This window comes from Antedon bifida, chromosome 5 (genome assembly GCF_963402885.1).
Source record: "Antedon bifida chromosome 5, ecAntBifi1.1, whole genome shotgun sequence".
Lineage (NCBI taxonomy): Eukaryota > Metazoa > Echinodermata > Crinoidea > Comatulida > Antedonidae > Antedon > Antedon bifida.
Window position 1 is genome coordinate 690,255 of NC_136230.1, and position 18,096 is coordinate 708,350.

General features: G+C 33.1%; 3 protein-coding genes across 20 annotated transcripts in view; 2 read left to right on the forward strand and 1 right to left on the reverse strand.

The window, feature by feature from the left end:
• LOC144842352 (dedicator of cytokinesis protein 9-like) overlaps positions 1 to 9,103 on the forward strand; it is a 54,819-nt gene extending 45,716 nt beyond the window's left edge. For 17 of the 18 annotated variants that reach the window (XM_078698791.1, XM_078698787.1, XM_078698800.1 and 14 more), the window contains 15 exons: positions 463 to 569; positions 686 to 810; positions 1,129 to 1,266; positions 1,651 to 1,833; positions 2,192 to 2,296; positions 2,643 to 2,858; positions 3,098 to 3,265; positions 3,558 to 3,680; positions 3,782 to 3,898; positions 4,082 to 4,225; positions 4,517 to 4,727; positions 5,118 to 5,308; positions 5,729 to 5,829; positions 6,137 to 6,275; positions 7,324 to 9,103. In XM_078698791.1, the coding sequence (XP_078554917.1) occupies positions 463 to 569; positions 686 to 810; positions 1,129 to 1,266; positions 1,651 to 1,833; positions 2,192 to 2,296; positions 2,643 to 2,858; positions 3,098 to 3,265; positions 3,558 to 3,680; positions 3,782 to 3,898; positions 4,082 to 4,225; positions 4,517 to 4,727; positions 5,118 to 5,308; positions 5,729 to 5,829; positions 6,137 to 6,275; positions 7,324 to 7,419 (2,164 nt within the window). In that variant the 3' untranslated portion in view covers positions 7,420 to 9,103. The remainder of the gene's footprint in view (positions 1 to 462; positions 570 to 685; positions 811 to 1,128; positions 1,267 to 1,650; positions 1,834 to 2,191; positions 2,297 to 2,642; positions 2,859 to 3,097; positions 3,266 to 3,557; positions 3,681 to 3,781; positions 3,899 to 4,081; positions 4,226 to 4,516; positions 4,728 to 5,117; positions 5,309 to 5,728; positions 5,830 to 6,136; positions 6,276 to 7,323) is intronic. The other variant, XM_078698789.1, reaches the window with a different exon arrangement.
• Positions 9,104 to 10,030: 927 nt separating this feature from the next.
• LOC144842354 (uncharacterized) lies at positions 10,031 to 14,024 on the reverse strand. The gene is made up of 4 exons (XM_078698806.1): positions 13,795 to 14,024; positions 12,369 to 13,080; positions 11,919 to 11,952; positions 10,031 to 11,343 (listed from the first exon to the last, which is right to left on the reverse strand). The coding sequence occupies exons 1-4, from the start codon at positions 13,907 to 13,909 to the stop codon at positions 10,438 to 10,440; spliced, it is 1,767 nt and encodes a 588-aa protein (XP_078554932.1). The 5' UTR covers positions 13,910 to 14,024; the 3' UTR covers positions 10,031 to 10,437.
• Positions 14,025 to 15,584: 1,560 nt separating this feature from the next.
• LOC144843845 (AP-1 complex subunit sigma-2) lies at positions 15,585 to 18,024 on the forward strand. Its single transcript, XM_078700808.1, has 5 exons — positions 15,585 to 15,698; positions 16,126 to 16,304; positions 16,463 to 16,571; positions 17,010 to 17,147; positions 17,422 to 18,024. The coding sequence occupies exons 1-5, from the start codon at positions 15,696 to 15,698 to the stop codon at positions 17,467 to 17,469; spliced, it is 477 nt and encodes a 158-aa protein (XP_078556934.1). The 5' UTR covers positions 15,585 to 15,695; the 3' UTR covers positions 17,470 to 18,024.
• The last annotated feature ends 72 nt before the right edge of the window (positions 18,025 to 18,096 follow it).

An 18,096-nucleotide genomic window follows, 5' to 3' on the forward strand; every position in this document is an offset into this window, starting at 1 on the left:
CATACTGGAACCGTGCCGGAGCAGGTGTTGAAGACACTTTAGTCCATGATTTCTATTTTCTCTGCTATGTAAATGTAAATTGCATGATGTCTGATTGCTAGCAAGACTATTACTGTTATTGTTAAGTTAATGTATGCTAGCATACAAAGTGACATTGAATGCTGTGCTCTCTTTCTTCTTTTGAAAATCATTTGCTAAAACTATGTTTCATTCATTTCAGACTATTTGTTCTTTGTTTAACTTTGCAATGAGCTTTATTGCTGTAAATCTGCTTTTACTTGTTAGGTCAAAGTTCATAACTAATGAATGTGAATATTTTAGCATCTATAATTTACTGGAAATTCTTTCTGTTGTTACTCTGTATATCCAACTTTTTGAACAAAAAGAATTTTATTTTTAAAATTCAAAACATAACCAAAATATCACCGCTTAATTTAATGATTTTAATTTGTCTTATTTCAGGTTTCGCGAAAAATCTAGTTGGAATGAAGAAAAGAGTAAAACATTACCTGCTCAGAGACAGCGCCCTCTAGTTACGCGTTCAGTCGCCGCAATTGACACAAGTTCATGTAAGTCATTGTTTATAATCTTGTTTTTGTTGTTGCTAAATGTGTTATAAGAATCCTACATCTTGTTGATTTAGCTCACTTTTTTATTCCAATCGTTTGTTTTACTACTTTTGCAGCAGCAACATTTCTTCCACTCACCGATACTGAAGCAAATCAACGAGCAGTTCTTGAGGCAAACATGTCCCATGAAGTTGGTCTCATTGTCTTAGATGTTCTTGGACAGTATTGTATGAATTTTAAGGTAAGATGAAAAGTCAAGATTCTAACTAATTATTTCTTAAGCCTTGTCTACACTATCAAACTTTATGCGACAAAAAAATGTGATGTGCCCATAAATGGACATTATGATGTCATATCACTACCATATTTGGGCATATCACTACCATAAAATTAGCACATTTTTTTAATGTAGACAGAGCTACAAGGTCATGATGACATCATATCACTACCATATTTGGGTACATCACACTTTTTTTGATAGTGTAGACAGAGCCTTAGGTGATGCAAATAAACTAAACAGTTTGCAATTGTATTTAAACTTTTTAAATTTGTGTTGCAGAACCAGCTTGATGCTAATGATGGAGATAACCCATTAATGCTGAAAGTGAAAGAGATATTTATAACTATCCTGCAATTCGGCCAATCAGAGACACTCTACAAGCACACATTTGCATCATTAAGGGCATTAGTAAATAAGGTAAAGTATACTATAATCTTTTACCAGTTCCAAATTGTGAAGAAGTGAAAATGTTTACATCAATAACCTTCTACTAGCAGTTTTAGCATACCTACTGTCCTGATTACATATAACATTCTTAGATTAAAGCATGTCGTCTTATTGTAAATAATCAGTACAGTTTATTTATTACTTTTATTGTTACTTTCTATGGACCAGTGGCCGTATTCACCAATCACACTTAGGCTAAGGGAAAAAATTGGCCACAGACATTCCGAAATAAAAGATTGAATGAATGAATATGGCTGTTTCTTATTTAGTGAACTTTAAAATCAAAGAATGTAGTATTTATATATATATTTATTTCTACATTTTAATATTAAAATTCAAATATTTTACTTACAGTTTCCAATCGCCATGTTCAAAGGCAGTTCAACGTTAGTTGGTGATTTGTGTGTGGAGATTCTTAAGTGTTGTAATTCACGTGTTCCATCAACACGTAATGAAGCATGTGCATTGCTCTACCTTTTGATGAGGAGTAACTTTGAATTTACTGGTCGCAAGGAATTTGTCAGAGTTCATTTACAGGTTGGTTAAGGCCTGATTCACACTTGGAGAAATCTAACATATTGTCCTTGGTATGAACGTGTGAGATTGCGTTTTCGATATGATAACATAACAATAGTTATAAACTAATAAAGCGAGCGGTAACGGTAAGCGGAAAACTGAGTAGCTTGTCCCACATAGAATATGTATCTATCCTCAGACGGTTTCCATTTAACCGCATCTCCTCTGTGTTTTGTGTAAATGATTATATGAAAGAACATAGATTCTATATTTTTTGTTTTTTGCTACTTGATGTTTCCATTCGCCTGTGCAAATTGGCCTTTCAAGACTTTGTTATAGCCATTCTTCAAACTATAACATCTATACTTTGTGTTTGTAGGTGATAATAGCTGTATCAAAGCTAATATCTGATGCTGACAGTGGCCGCTTCCAGGAGTCATTGGCAATTGTGAATAATTACGCCAACAATGATAAAGCAATGCAGGTATGTTAAATAATCATAATAAATGATATATTATAAATTAAAGCCAAATTACTGACAAATATACAATGCTGTGGGTATAAGTGGCTGCATCTCAATGGAGATAGAAAATCAAATAAGCAGAAAGCTAAATGAAAGCAGTAAAGTAAAACAGTCAGAAAGAAAGTGTCAAGGTTTTGGAAAACAATATTCTTTCATCTGGGCTGTATCAATAAAAAAATCTTCTTCTTCTTACATTTAGGAGCAAAGGACTGCTCCACTGGCTATAGCTGTAGCAATTCCACTTTTTTTTTTGCGTACAGTGTGTGGTGCATATAAAAAATATATTATTACATCTCTCTTTCTACAGAATTCTCACTTCCCTTCACAAGTTCGTGACCTGACCAAGAAAATTAGGACGGTCTTGATGGCAACAGCACAGATGAAAGAGCATGAAAATGACCCAGAGATGTATGTGGATCTGCAGTATAGTCTGGCCAAGTCTTACTCCAGTACGCCAGAGTTAAGAAGAACCTGGTTGGAGAGTATGGCAGAAACGCACAACAAACATGGCAACTATTCTGAGGTATACAAATGTCTTAATTCTCTCAAAATATATGATCCTTTGTGTTACTATTCCCACTCAATATTCATAATAAACATTAAAATGACATACTTTGTAAAGTTTATGTTTTTTATTTTAGATTATAAAAGGATCCCAATGGAAATAAGCTTTTTGGGCAATCCTGTAAAATCTTTTATAAATGTATTTATTTGTAATGTCAGTAAATTATTGTTGTATTCTGATTGTTGTTTAAACCATAGGCTGCGTTTTGCTATATTCACATTGCTGCGATATTAGCCGAGTATTTAAAACGGAAAGGCGTCTACCCAAAAGGATGTTCTGTATTCAAGTCGATCTCGGCCAACGTAGAAGAGGATGAGAAAGGGGTGAAGGATGATGGTGGGATGCAAGATGTACAGTATACAGAGGTAAGAAATGGCTGCACAATCAGATTGGCTACCTCAGCAATGTAGTAGAGAAGATTAAGAGTGTCTGTGTAGCAGAGATCTGAAGCTCTGTCTACACTATCGAACTTTATGTGACAAAAAAAAATGTGATGTGCCCATATATGAACATGATGACATTTCACTACCATATTTGGGCACACTTTTTTTGTCAAAAGTTTGATAGTGGAAATAGAGAATTGAATTTGGAAAAAAAAAGAGGGTCAAAGAGTATAAACTCTTTAAATTTATGTAAATGTACTTTCTTTTACAATAGGAGCATTTTGTAGATCAGTTGGAAAAAATCACAAAAGCGTTAGAGAAAGCTGAGAGACATGAGCTGATTGGTGAGGTGTACAAATTGGCTATTCCTTATTATGAGGCTCAGAGAGATTTTACTGTAAGTAAATCGTTATCATTGATATATTTGTTTTGAATGAAAAAATAAGCCAATAAAGACTCAATGGAGTGTACTAATTAAAAATTGTTTTGCGTTTGTAGGGCTTAGCAGCAGCATACGGTCATTTACACCAGGCTTACCAAACTGTCTTAAAGGTTATGATGTCACAGAAACGATGGCTAGGAAATTACTATCGCGTTGCTTTCTTTGGAGCAATGGTAAGCGCATTTGTATTTAGTGTGTTAATTGTGCTGTTATGTGAAAATCAAATATAAATACTGGATAACAAGAATCCTACTTGTTGTAAAATAATAAATGGGTAAACATTGTACTAATTACTTTGATATACGACTCTATATTCAATATTAGCCTCACAAATGATTGCTTGTTTTATTTGTTAGTATTTTGGTGCAGATGACGGTAAACAATACATTTATAAGGAGCCTAAAGTCACAGGTCTTGTAGACATCTCACAGCGTCTAGTTGGTCTATTTGGAAACAAATTTGGTGTTGATAATGTGGAGTTAATTCGGGACTCAGGCAAGGTATTTAATGGTTAATTCATCTTTAATATTTAATGAAAGATAAAGAAGTAAAGCTCTGTCTACACCATTGAACTAGTTTGACAAAAAAAAGTGTGATGTGCTCAAATATGGTAGTGATATGTTTAAATATGGTGGTGATATGACATCATCCATATATCCATATATGGGCAAATCACATTTTTTTGTCACATAAACTTTGATAGTGTAGACAGAGCATTAGACTGCTTAAATTTGCATTGTAGAGGTACAATGTTGATATCATGATGATGAATTATAATCCATTGTTTATAGGTGGACCAATCAAAGTTAGATGACAAAATCGCATACATCCAAATATCATTTGTGAAACCTTACTTTGATGACAAGGATCTTGAAGAACGAAAGACAGAATTTGAACGATCAAACAATATTCGCCGTTTTTTCTTTGAGACGCCTTACACCAAAGGAGGCAAGGCACATGGATCAGTGGACCAACAATGTATGCGTAAAACAATTCTGACAAGTAAGTATCAAGTTTAAACCTTAAGTTCTAATAATTATAAGTGTTTTTAAACAAACTTACAGCACAAATTCAACAAAATTGAATTCACAAATTAAATTTTTGACACATTTCACGTGTATTCATCAGAAATATTTTATATTATTTACCAGCACGTATGCACTATCATTCAAATTATATTCATGTTTTTATCCTTATTGGGAACCAATGTAAGACATAGAATTTGGTTATTTTTTTCTATAAATATACAGTTTTGTTATAAAACTATTTAAACCCTAAGTTCAATTTATTTGCATGTTATTTAAATGTAGCACATTGTCATAGGAAATTAAACATGCCAACAAGACAAAGAATTTTTTTTCTCTAAATGCATAATTTTGTTTTGTTTGACAGCCTCACACACATTCCCTTACGTGAAGAAGCGTATCAAAGTGATGTACGAGAACCACCAAGAACTGAGCCCAATACAGGTTGCCATCGACGAAATGAACACAAGAGTAAAAGAATTGCAACAGGTCACCTCAAAGATATCTCCTGACATCAAAGGACTTCAACTCAAACTTCAGGGTAGCGTCAGTGTTCAGGTAAATTGTGTAGGTTTTAATAACTAAACCTCTCTCTACACTATCAAACTAGTTTAAATTTAAATTTAAATTGTTATTTTGTTTACTTTGAAATGATAAGAAATAAATGTTATTATGAATGAATGAAAAGTTTGACAAAAAAAGTGTAATGTACCCAAATATGGTAGTGATATGATATCATTGTGTTCATATGGGTATATCACATTTGTTTGTCACATAAGATTTGATAGTGTATAGAGAAGTTTAGAAATCGCATTTAGTTCTGGTTTTTAGGAAAAATCAGATTAAGATTTATTGGTCTTTTAGAAAATTCATGTCAGACTTCATCGCTCAAAAAAATGTAATAAAAAATATAAAGACTAAAATAGTACAATATAAAAACATTTATTATTAGTAGTTATCGTTAAAATTATTTGCTAGGTGAACGCTGGGCCAACTGCATATGCAGCAGCCTTCTTCGGCAAAAACCAGGAGAAGAACTGGTCTAGTCAACATGTGTGGGAACTAAAGCAGGTTTTCAAGTAAGATTATTTTTACTTTTTATTTTTTTATGTGCGATTGCATTACCTAATTTCTCTTTTTAAATACAGTGGAATACGGATACCCCCTTTCAGATACCCCCATTGAGGGAACACTTTTCTGTGAAATGAATGAAAAGTAGTAAATGTTAACACTCGTATTACACAGTCTCCCCTAATAAAGGGACACTGTATTGCCTCCGATGGTATCCCCTCTGTATGTGAATGAGTGAGTTTCAGTATGTTACAAACTTTACATATTTTCCATACACATGTTACAATTGTTAATTTTTCATACTGTTTCTTCCAGATATTTCTTGATTGCTTGTTCAGAATGCCTTGATGTAAATGCTAAATTAGTGAAATCTGATCAGTTTGAATACCACGAGAAAATGAAGAATAACTTTGAAGAAATGGTTCAACATATATCAGAACTGGTTGGTGAAAATGTAAGTTGAACAATAATTATTATATTTACGTAGGAAATTGGAATTTGGTACTATTGAATTGCTACTGTTATTTACGATAGTTTTAGTTGGTTGCGACCTTTGAACTCAGGAGTTGAAGTTGGTATATTAATGTAGTTAATGATAGTTTAGTTGGTTACGACCTTTGAACTAAGGAGTTTAAGTTGGTATATTAATGTAGTTAATGATAGTTTAGTTGGTTACAACCTTTGAACTAAGGAGTTGAAGTTGGTATATTAATGTAGTTAATAATAGTTTTAGATGGTTGCAACCTTTGAACTAAGGAGTTGAAGTTGGTATATTAATGTAGTTAATGATAGTTTAGTTGGTTGCGACCTTTGAACTAAGGAGTTGAAGTTGGTGTATTAATGTAGTTAATGATAGTTTAATTGGTTATGACCTTTGAACTAAGGAGTTGAAGTTGGTATATTAATGTAGTTAATGATAGTTTAATTGGTTATGACCTTTGAACTAAGGAGTTGAAGTTGGTATATTGATGTAGTTAATTGTCGTATTCGATTGGGATTTTTACCGTTGAGTACAGTTTTTCTGTTGAGTACTTATTTACCAGAGTATTTTGAGCTTGCGTTGTCAACGTTTCCTATTCGAATGATGTTCTGTTGAGCACAAATTTACAATTCTAATACAAAAAGTACTCAATGAATCTTTACGTTGACAATGAAAGTTCCCATTCGTATATGACAAATGATAGTTTCAGTTGGTTGCGACCTTTGAACTAAGGAGTTGAATTTGTTAATGTAGTTAAAGATGGTTCTAGTTCATTACAACACTTGAACTCTTAAGTAGGTAAGTAGGTACAGTAATATAGGTAAATGTGGTGTTATTGGATATACAGTAATGTATAGTTGTGTATTGTTTATTGTAAGTTACAATCCTTGAACTATTAAGTTGAAGTGTGTAGATAAGTAGTATTAATGCTATGTTCACTTATCTCAATGACAAATCAAAATGTATTAATACTGATGGATCAATCGTTCTTGTATTTTTGAAAATAAACGATTTCTTTCAGGTTTTGGAAGAGCTTCCATCATCGATGAAGAGAAAGTCTTCAGCAAGTCAGGTGTTCAGTGTAATAAGTGATTCAACTGGTAATATAGGTTATTGAATGTGTACACAATAAATACTGATTCTAATAGCAGTGTGTCAAAGGTCAAATTAAGCGTATCGCATCTGCTATCTTTTAAATTAATGAATATCAGAGTGCCGTGTTCAAAAAGCCACCATTCATACAAAATTATTCAAACTTTGTTTTACCTTTAAGATAAATATATTAATTGATCAGATCGTGTGTCGTAAAGAGTGGGAGTCGAACCCATGACCTCTAGATCATCAGCCTGGCATTCATGCCTCTCAACCACCGAGCTTTCGCTGATGGCTTAAGTTATATTACTGATTATATTGTATTATAATGATAATATTCAATACTGATGATAAATTGCACTAAAAAGTTAAATTATTTTTTTATCTTTTCCCAATATTTTTGTATCTTCATGGGAATTCAAATAAAATCTACTTAATTTTATAAATATTAATGATTTTATATTATAATAAAAACAAATACTTTAGCTGTGTAATTTATTGAAAAGGTAGAGAAAAACACGGAAGAATGCTGTACTAAAAATAATGCATTTTATGTACTTAATGTTGTTTTATAATGTGAAGCTTTTAAATAACACACTGTAGCTGTCACGTATGTATTATAATAGCTGTCACACGGCTTTATTTTACATTATGTAACATGACTATATTTTACATTATGTTATTTGAGCTCACTAAAGCTCTGTTCAGACTTAGACGCAACGTAAGGACGTAAGCGTACTTCACAAGTAATTTGACCAATCATGATGCGATGGATCATCCGATTTGTCACTTGTGATTGGTCAACTAACTTGCGTTGCGTTGGAACCAAGCTTAATAGACAGAAGCATTACTAAAGATCCATCTCAGTGACAGCAGGGAGACATTTTTAGGTGTTAATTGATTTCAAAACTTTTTATTGAAAAGTTTTATTGAATGATTATAAGAAGTATTATTTAAACGTTGAAGAGTTTGGAATGTTTTTTATATAAGTATTTATGTGACAAGATCCACATCAAGTGTTGTTTGTATATTTGGATTTATACATTTTTATGATTTTGGTTTTCATTTTGTTGAATATTAGTCTAAAGATTTCAATGATGATATATTGTTTGTACGTGAAAATGTTAGAGCCGTTTATACATGGTTCGAATATCGGGTATAATGCTTTATCATCATACTCGGTGTTGAGACCATTTATACGGGGCGCAATTCGGGACTAATTATGCCAACATCATGGCGCCCCGTAAATTATTAGGTTACTTTGTTTTGCTGTTTTATTACAAACGTGCCAATAACCATGAGTGGCATATGGAGGAACAATACCAGCGCTTATGAATATTTATTTATTATTGATTTTTATTTTAAATAGTATTACAGAATACCATATTAATATTTTGGATAGTTGTAACAGCATATTTGCTTGTATGATGACAAAAATTGTAAAATTATAGTATTATAAAACGCCATATGATGAGTAGGTAGATTTGTTGATATGTACATATTATATATCACTGATATATCATGACAAATGTATATATAAGAGAAATAGTAATGATTGTTTCACTACGATTTAAAGTGGATAGAAAGGAGTTGATTCGAGCGTGTTAATATTTTATTATTTATCTAACTTTTAGGTTCAAAATGACGGATGTCTTTATATTTAACGCGCAGTGAAACAGTGATTAAAATCAATAGAAAAAATTAAAAAAGTTGTGTTCTTTTATTGATGGAATCAGTCAGTGGTTGTAGAGCAATTTTAATCATCATGAAACAAACGTAAAAATAAATATTCTAAAAAACACTACAAAGTCTCATGCTTTATAAATCATTTAATAATTACAATGTTTGTAGTCTACAGAATACAAAATTAGCATAATAATATTTCATTGTTCAAAATGGCAACTAAACCTACTTTTTACTTGTTTTTTTTTACATATATTTCGGTAATGATAGAAAGTCGTGGTTTGGCACTTTTGCGCGTCACAGAAGTGGATGAAAATTAGAATACGCATGCGTCAACACTATTCGTTTCGCGCGAATGAATTTGCCTAGTGGAAAAACAGGCTTACTGGTTCGGAAGATCCGTCGCTGTGATTGATCTATTTTAATAGGAGCTACAATTTGACTTGAATTATTCGAGTTCAGGACCTGAGTTTGTGTAACAAGCCAGTATTGTTTACATTGTCACAAGAAATTGAGGTCATTCCTAGAATATCAGACATTTGACCTACGTCACGACGTCACAATAATGAAAATGAGGTCAATACAAGTTTCGTTCGAAGTTCTAACAAAAGAACTTCCAGTAAATATCCGTATTTGCAATAGCACCGCCACAATGGACATTGTCATGACGTACTGTACTTTTCTTACAAAAACATGAATTGCTTATATTCAAGGTATACAGTTTATTATCGAATGATGTTTATTGTTAGACCATCGAGCTAGAAAAATTAATTAAATTTATAGCTCACTGGCTACTAGACGTGACCCGGTTGTCAACTATATTTTTCATTCGATTAAAATAAATAAGAAAGTTGTACACAATATACTTGGAATGTTGTAAAATATCACTTACAATTTGCCCAAATATCCAAATCAAACTTCTTTCAAGTATTTTCGGTAGGTATTAGTGGTGGCGCTCAACGAAACTTTATAACGCAACCTGATTGTTATATAAATCAAATATTTAAATAAAAGTGTATAGCAAGGTATAAACGTAGATATAGTCAACTGATACCAGGGCAGAGAAATTGCAATTTCACTCTTCCCTGGTGATACGTCCATGTGTCTTAAAGCTTGGTTCCCACTAGAACGCAACGCAAGGACGTAAACGCAACGCAAGCGTTTTAACCAATGACAAGCGAAGTTATAGACAGTTAGCAATCACAAGCGAATAAGCCATCGCTTGTGATTGGTCAATTCACTTACGTTGCGTTACGTCTTTGCGTTGCGTCGCTAGTGGGAACCACGCTTAAAAAGAAGACGGTTACAAGAATAGTAACAGTAACAGATTCCCCCTCCTCCTTTTCCCCCAAAAGCATCATCACACACTCCATGATATTCCGCGTTTCACCAACTGTTTTTCTGTGAAAACTTTTGCATGAGCTGTCGTTTCTATGCTATCAACAGTTTCTGTAGGCTCTAACGTGTATTCATTTTCAAGTTCATTTATGCTGGTTGGTTTACCTCCTGTTGAGTTCATTTCAGTCTTTGTAACTTCACTATTTTTTGACAACGAATCGTTTGTTCGTTGCGCGTCCTCGGGCGATTCTTTGAACTCTTTGTAATCAGACGATTGCATATTTTTGCTACCTGGAAATGTATTATGTTTATTGTCTACAATTGTGGAATTTTGTTTGAAAAAATAATGATTAGGAAGACTGTCATACGTGTTATACTCTGGTGAAACAGGTTCTAAATCAGATGTCATTAAATGGTTAATATAATTGTCAATTAACTGATCGCCATCGACTTCGCTTTTGGCGCTATCTTCTGAGCATGCGCTACTTCGCAGATCTTTATCGGGTCGACAGCGCATTGATATGTACCGTTTAACCGCGCGTGATTCTTCGTCTGTTGCGTTAGCAGGCGGTGTATTTTCCAAATCATTTTCATCGGGTGCGAAGCCGTTATTGTGAAAAGCTGTTTCATATATATTTTCCATTTTATAAATAATCGTTGCCGAAGCCGCTTCCTGTAATTTAAAATCATCTGTTGCGTAATTTTCTAACGCTATCTGATTGGTTGGATCTTCAGAGTTTTGATAAACTAAGTTTTCTTGACGTATGTTGTTCAGATTTGTATGTTGAAGTAGCACTACTGGTAGGCCTATCTGGTATGGCGATTCAACATCTTCATTTTGTATTTTCTTGGCATTTCTTGGCGGAAGTGGTGGTCTTCTTCCGCTCATTATAGTGAAATATGTGTCACTAATGCTTGTCTTAGTTCTCTGTAAAAAAAATAGATCGGACGGGATTAACGAATATATTCAATTTGTTAAAACAAAAAAAGAAAGCTACCAGTCTGATCTAACTAAGGAGTGTCATGTACTTGAATATGCAATGCGCAATGCGTGGCGTACACTAAGATAGACATGTACTTTACGTGCGTGTATAAATGCTGATGAAAATAGTACGGATTTAGTACGCGCGCGCGCCAAATTTGTATTTTGTAGCGTTCCTAACTTTTTACTTTCATATCCATATTTCCTGATAAGTATCAATTAATTTGAAAATAAATTTATATCCCAGGTAATTGCAAATGACCCAAATGATTTAGTTACGCCTGTGACACGAATATATTACGCCACTTCTGTCTCGTTGGGACTCGTAAAACGATATAGACGTCAAAGCCAATTTAATTTATAGTTTTCGTAAAATACCGTTATACCTATTACAGAATCTACGTTGATCCATTTGAATAGCTTATTGTTTATAAATTTCTAAAGGAATTTTTTTGCAACTTTGAATATATCACCATAGCAACATTTTTTTCCACTTTTCTTGTGTAGTAAAAAAAACTTACCTTCCAAGAGTGTTTTCTTTTGCTCCTTTTTGACCTAAAGTTGATAAAAAATGTAATGTTAAATAATTATAGTGTGATATTAGTTCGTGTAAAAAGGCATAGTATACGGGTTTGAGCATGTGAGATTATCCCGTCCATTAACGGAGTGACATAATCAGGGAACATAACTGCTGAAATTTCAATTTGGAGCAGGAAATTTGCTTAGTGTAGCAATAGTAGTATTGTATTTTTTTATAGCATTTTGACTGGCAACAAAGGTTCCCTGATATTTCAATATTAACTTCGACGACACATGGTACCAAATCAATCCATAATAATGATAAATTACGGTATCTTTTGTACATATTATTGTTTCTGTGTTATTTTTAAACACATTTTCAGCTTTTTATAGACGGAGATAGATAGAGTTTCTCTAAAAATTGTATTGAAATCATAAAATTTAATACATACCTTTTAATACACAAATGTGATAATTTTGCAATAAGAAAGATAATGAACATAGTTGTAAGTAGCGCTACAATTCCAATGAGGCAAAACACAAACGTCGACGAGAACATCGTCCCTTTATCGGACCTGGATTTCACCGTTGTTGTTAATCTTACGTCCTGATCATCATCCACATTGGTGTAGAAATAACTGAACGAATCCGGAACCGAAGACGTACTTTCATCATCGGAATCGGAAAGGTTTCGTGAGGTTAGATTACGTTGAATTGGATCTGAAGAAACTGAATTTTGAGTAGGATTAGGTGTAGACAAATTCGGATCCGGTTCAGGAGAACGATTATTTGGAATCGGATCAGGAGAAATATTATTTTGATCAGGATTAAGAGTAGGTATTTTTGAAACCGACTTGCTGCTAGAACTCGTTAAAAGTTCCTCTTGGATTGTTGACATCTGTATCGTGCTCATTGTTTGTTTATAAGTCTGTGAGTCATTATCGGTTGAAACGTCATAATTGGCAGAATGTGATTGCAATGAGGAATGTGTAGATCCTGTTGTTGATGCCTCCATTATGGAATTCCCTGCGGTGATGCTTTCTCCCGTTTCAGTTTCTGTACTCGTTTCCCTGTCATTACTCCTCGTGGGGTCCTCCTCGTAAACTATTGTAGTAACTGTGGAATATTCAGTTTCCGGTTCAGTTGGTTTTACCCGTTCATTCCCTGTAAATAAGTACTTTAGTTATACAATACATAATAATATTATACTGTACTAAAATAGAAGTTAAATATATAACTTTAACATTTAATGTGATTCATTGTGCCTGACATTGATTTAAACAAAACTTTATGATTAGGCCAATTGTGAAACATGTACGGATAATGCGCGCTTTACTTAGTTGTATCATGGCTCCATGGTTGTATCCCTAATTCCTTCAGTCAACCTTTTGTTTTGTATTGTTTTCCCGATCTGAATAGCCGGATCATTTTCGATCAAAATAGACTGTACTTTTTATACCACAAAAAGAACGAAAATCCGGTGTCAAGGAAGAGGTTAATATAGTATAAATACTGAGTGTATTAATTTACTTCAAGTCACGCTGGTCGATAAATAGATCATAAACTGATGTGATACGACAGATATACATCTTACAATATCTCACAATATAATCGAAAAATCTGCGATTCTATCATACTACTTGAACAATTAGCTCTCGAGAGACCGACCGAGGATAAATACTGCAAATAACCTCGTGAAGGAATTTATAAATTAGGTAGGGCTAATCCATGATTGTTATCCTGATAAAATTAAATGTTGAATCATGACTTTTTCTCTGATTACTTTTTATATATTTATATTGAAGAAAAAGCAGCACTTTAACTAATAAAATTGAACATAGAGAAATATAAAAATAGTCGAAATTCCAATGTACGTACCTGTTGATATTGCCATTACTACTCCACGTTGGTCGAAACAGTAAACAGTACAAAAACAAAGAAACACATGCAACTTAATTGTTGCATGGTTCACCCGATTACTGTGGAACTGCATGCTTTCATGCGCCAGAACAACACATCTGCTAATTCCAACAAAATCGTCGATATAACATGAAGTTTTCAAAAAGTTGCAGGAATAAATGGAAGATAATGCATGTATGCCTAGCTGTATTATAATGTTCTCTCAATGTGTACGGTATCTCTACTGAAAGTTTGCCTGGAGCTGCGTGACCTGAACCAATAGTCGATTGAGTTGTTGTGACCGCGTTTTAGTAAGATTGATGTATTTCTAACCTTCCTACTTCTATTCCAGTTTATTGTCACAACGACACGCCTCAATAATTTTAATCCAAATAACCTTGGACTTTTATAAAACTTTAAAAGTTTGAATAATAATGATTGATGTTTACAATCAGTAAAGCACGTAATTTCAAAGAAACTTACCAAAAGTGTTATATAAAGTTAATTTATTAATTAAAAAATGCATATTCATCTCTTTGAAAAATCGGTAAAAGTTGAGAAAAAGGGATTAATCGTCAACAACCAAAAAATAAGAAGAAATTGACGAAGCTGAAGAACACAATATCCTTTTATAATAATCATTTTTGTTGGAGAAATAGTTTTATAAAAAGGTTTAGGGAGTGCGGGATTTGATTTTCACAAAGCGTGCTAATTCCCACTTGGACGCAACGCAAGAAAGTAAGTAAGCGTAAGGCAAGTGAGTTGACCAATCACAAGCAACAGTTTCGGATCATCCATATCTAGTCGCGATTCGTCAATTATCAGCAATCTCAGATATATAACCAATTTCAGACAAAACGAAATATTTTCTGAACATTATATTTTTTTTTAATGTGAACATTTTTCTCCATGGTTAAAAAATGTTACTTATTTTTGTCTCGAATAATTTACCTTTTCCTATTCCAATTTCTAATCCTATATAGGTCATTAGATCAAGAATTGTCGTTGAAAATAGCAAAACCATTCTGTAGATAAGTTTTCATAATTGCCTCACCCTGGGGTGGTGATAAATAACGTTGCAAACATTTTATACATTTTTATCAACCAGCTATTTTACAATGAATCTACTATTGCTGTTTATTCCCCGTTGTAAGGGGTTGGCTTAAATCTTGACAGCAGTCACGAAGTGCTTAAGGCGTCATGAGTAGGTTATTATGTCGTCATGTGTCGCGTGGCCTAACAAATTTATGACAAGAAGTCATCACAGATAAAACCGTAGTGTAAAAGTAGACAACACTGAAGGAGCTCTGCGGGTCAGACGGTTAAAGAAGTTAGTAAAACCAGACCCATGCGGAGTCCGTGGATTTTCAGTAATTTTGCCAATGCATATTTTTTCATATTGATCCTAAAGTGTCTTGATTAAAGTGCTGATTAAAGCAATGAAGTTCAGTTAATAATAGATATATTTTTTCTAAACTCACTACTTGAATGAAATGGTACCGGATGAAGTAATGAAGTTTCACAATTCACAATTTCACAATTAAAGTTGTACTGATTGGATTAAGAAATCTGTGAATTTGTACTGTATTTCATGCCTTGATGTTATATACAACAACAAGTGACAGACATGAACTAACTAATTTAACCTCATAATAGACTATTCTAGATGATGGATCATAATTTTGAAAACTTCGTAGAAACTGGATAGAGGGCGTTATATATATAAAAAAAAAATTTTTCCAACGTATGTGTCGCCCCCTTTAGTTTGGTTAACACGTCACACAAGGGCGGCTGCCATAGTTCGGCAGTATACGTATTTTGTGTTGATTTGTTTTAATACCAGTTTGTTATTATATTTGTTAACATTTGTTGTCATCAAAATGGTATGAAATTTATTTAAAATTATATATTTGATCTGTAGCTAGGCGCTAACTAGTCTGTTGCCTGGCTAGGCCTACTACTAGAATACTTATTATGTGTAGACGGCTAGGCTAGGTAGGCCTATTGACTGAGTTGAGTTACGGGAGAGTAGAGAGAGTACAGTAGAAGACCTTACTACCGGTGCAACAAAAATATTGGACTAGGCCTAGCCTACACCCCTATAGGGGGCGTGTTCAAGGTATTAAATACATCATCATGGATTGAGAACCGACTAGGCCTAGAATGAAAGAAAGCTTTAATAATTGGCTAGACATTTAAATCCTATCCTAAATCCTATTTAAATATTATTAGGCCTAGGCTAGTAGTGCTAGTAGGTGTATAAAAGAAAACTCTTTATTCATTGTTTTGTCTTTTTTGTGTGTGTTTTAGATGCAGTTTATGTTACTGTTTAGTCGCCAGGGTAAGTTGCGACTACAGAAATGGTACCAAGCTCACCCAGACAAGACAAAGAAAAAGATAACAAGGGAACTCATTACAACAGTTTTATCTAGGAAACCAAAAATGTGTAATTTCTTGGAATGGAGAGATTTAAAAGTTGTTTACAAAAGGTAACTATGATAACCTACGGTACAGTATAGTATGTCATTTCATAGCAAATTCTTCGGAATAGTTGTTCTATACTGTTCCAATGAATGAGTAAAAATGAACATCAGTAAAAAATAAAAAGTGTACACAATGATGATCAACTTCTTAATTCTTTGTCTAGGTATGCTAGCTTGTACTTCTGTTGTGCCATTGATAGTACAGACAATGAACTCTTGACCCTAGAAATTATTCATAGATATGTGGAACTTCTTGATAAATATTTTGGAAGTGTAAGTATTGCTTTGTTTTAATAAGCTGCTGCATCATGTACTGTATTAAGATTGGACAATCAGTGTCCAGTTTGTTAACAGAAAACACTCTGAATACTATTATTTTGATTTTTGAAATAATTATGAACCTTGAGGGAAATCTGTTTTGAAAGTTATCTGCATACAAATCAGGCAGCTATCAATTAAATATGTGATCTGCATTTGGTGAAGGCAATCTAATAACAATACACTGAGCTCACCTTGATCTTATGTCTGGCTGCGACAAATACCAACATATTCCCTGTGGCGTGCAGTGTCTGTTAAAGGGGCATGGAACTGAATTGTGTCGCATCAACAGGTAAACCATTTGATCTCCAGAGCTCAGTATCCTGTTAGATTTGCTTAAGCACAATGAACTATTACTACTTTACTTAAAACTGTATTTAAATTTGTACACAGGTTTGTGAATTGGACATTATATTTAACTTTGAGAAGGCATATTTCATGCTGGATGAATTGATGCTTGGTGGTGAGGTACAAGAAACAAGTAAGAAGAATGTGCTTAAGGCAATCCAGGCACAAGACCTTTTACAAGAGGTATTATTTCATTCATGTACTGTACATTTATTAAAACATTGGTAGATACTGTAGTAGCAATGTAAACACTATATAGAATAGTTTTAAGCTCTGTCTACACTATCAAACTTTATGTGACAAAAAATGTGATTTGATATTTGGGCACATCACACTATTTTTTTCCCAATTAGTTTGATAGTGTAAACAGAGCTTTAGACCATCTGATCATTTAGTTGTCTTACACAAAGAATCGTATTGTGATTAATAATTAATGAAATGAATGTATTTTTTGCAGGAAGCCGAGGTGAATCGAAGTGTACTGGAGGAGCTAGGTTTAACATAGTAATACCATGCAGCTACAACTCATGTTTCCAATCAATTATTTAGCCTACTGCCAATACAAATACAGTAATCAGCAAAATGGTGTTACCATATCCAAATGTATTGATAAAAGTGGGTGTTATGTATGACTAAATAAATGTATAATATGTGTATTACCTTTGTGCTGTATGTTAAAATTTACTTATTTCTTTTTTGTATTATTCTTTTAAGTTTATATTTAGAAAATATAATTCCATTTTTAGAAATAAAATATACCTTGTTGAATAACCATATTTAGTGATCATTTTAAATGCTTCAAATTTGGATACAAATCTATTAAAATGTAACCAAATTAACAAAAAAAAAACATATTATTCTTATAGTATAAATGTACTCAAATAAATATGTACATGCCTAACCTATTTAAGCATGGGGCTAAACCTGTGCTGCTACGAAATCCAATAAACTTTTTCTTTCCTCTTATTCCATAATTTGGGACTTAACTTTCACAAAACGATAGAGAATATGAATAATAGAAAAAAATGAAATTATGAAAAGACATAAATAAAACAAAAATGTAGTACAACTCGCTTACTGTTGTGTGTTTGTCATAATATATCTCATTACTGTATTAATATGATAACAAAAA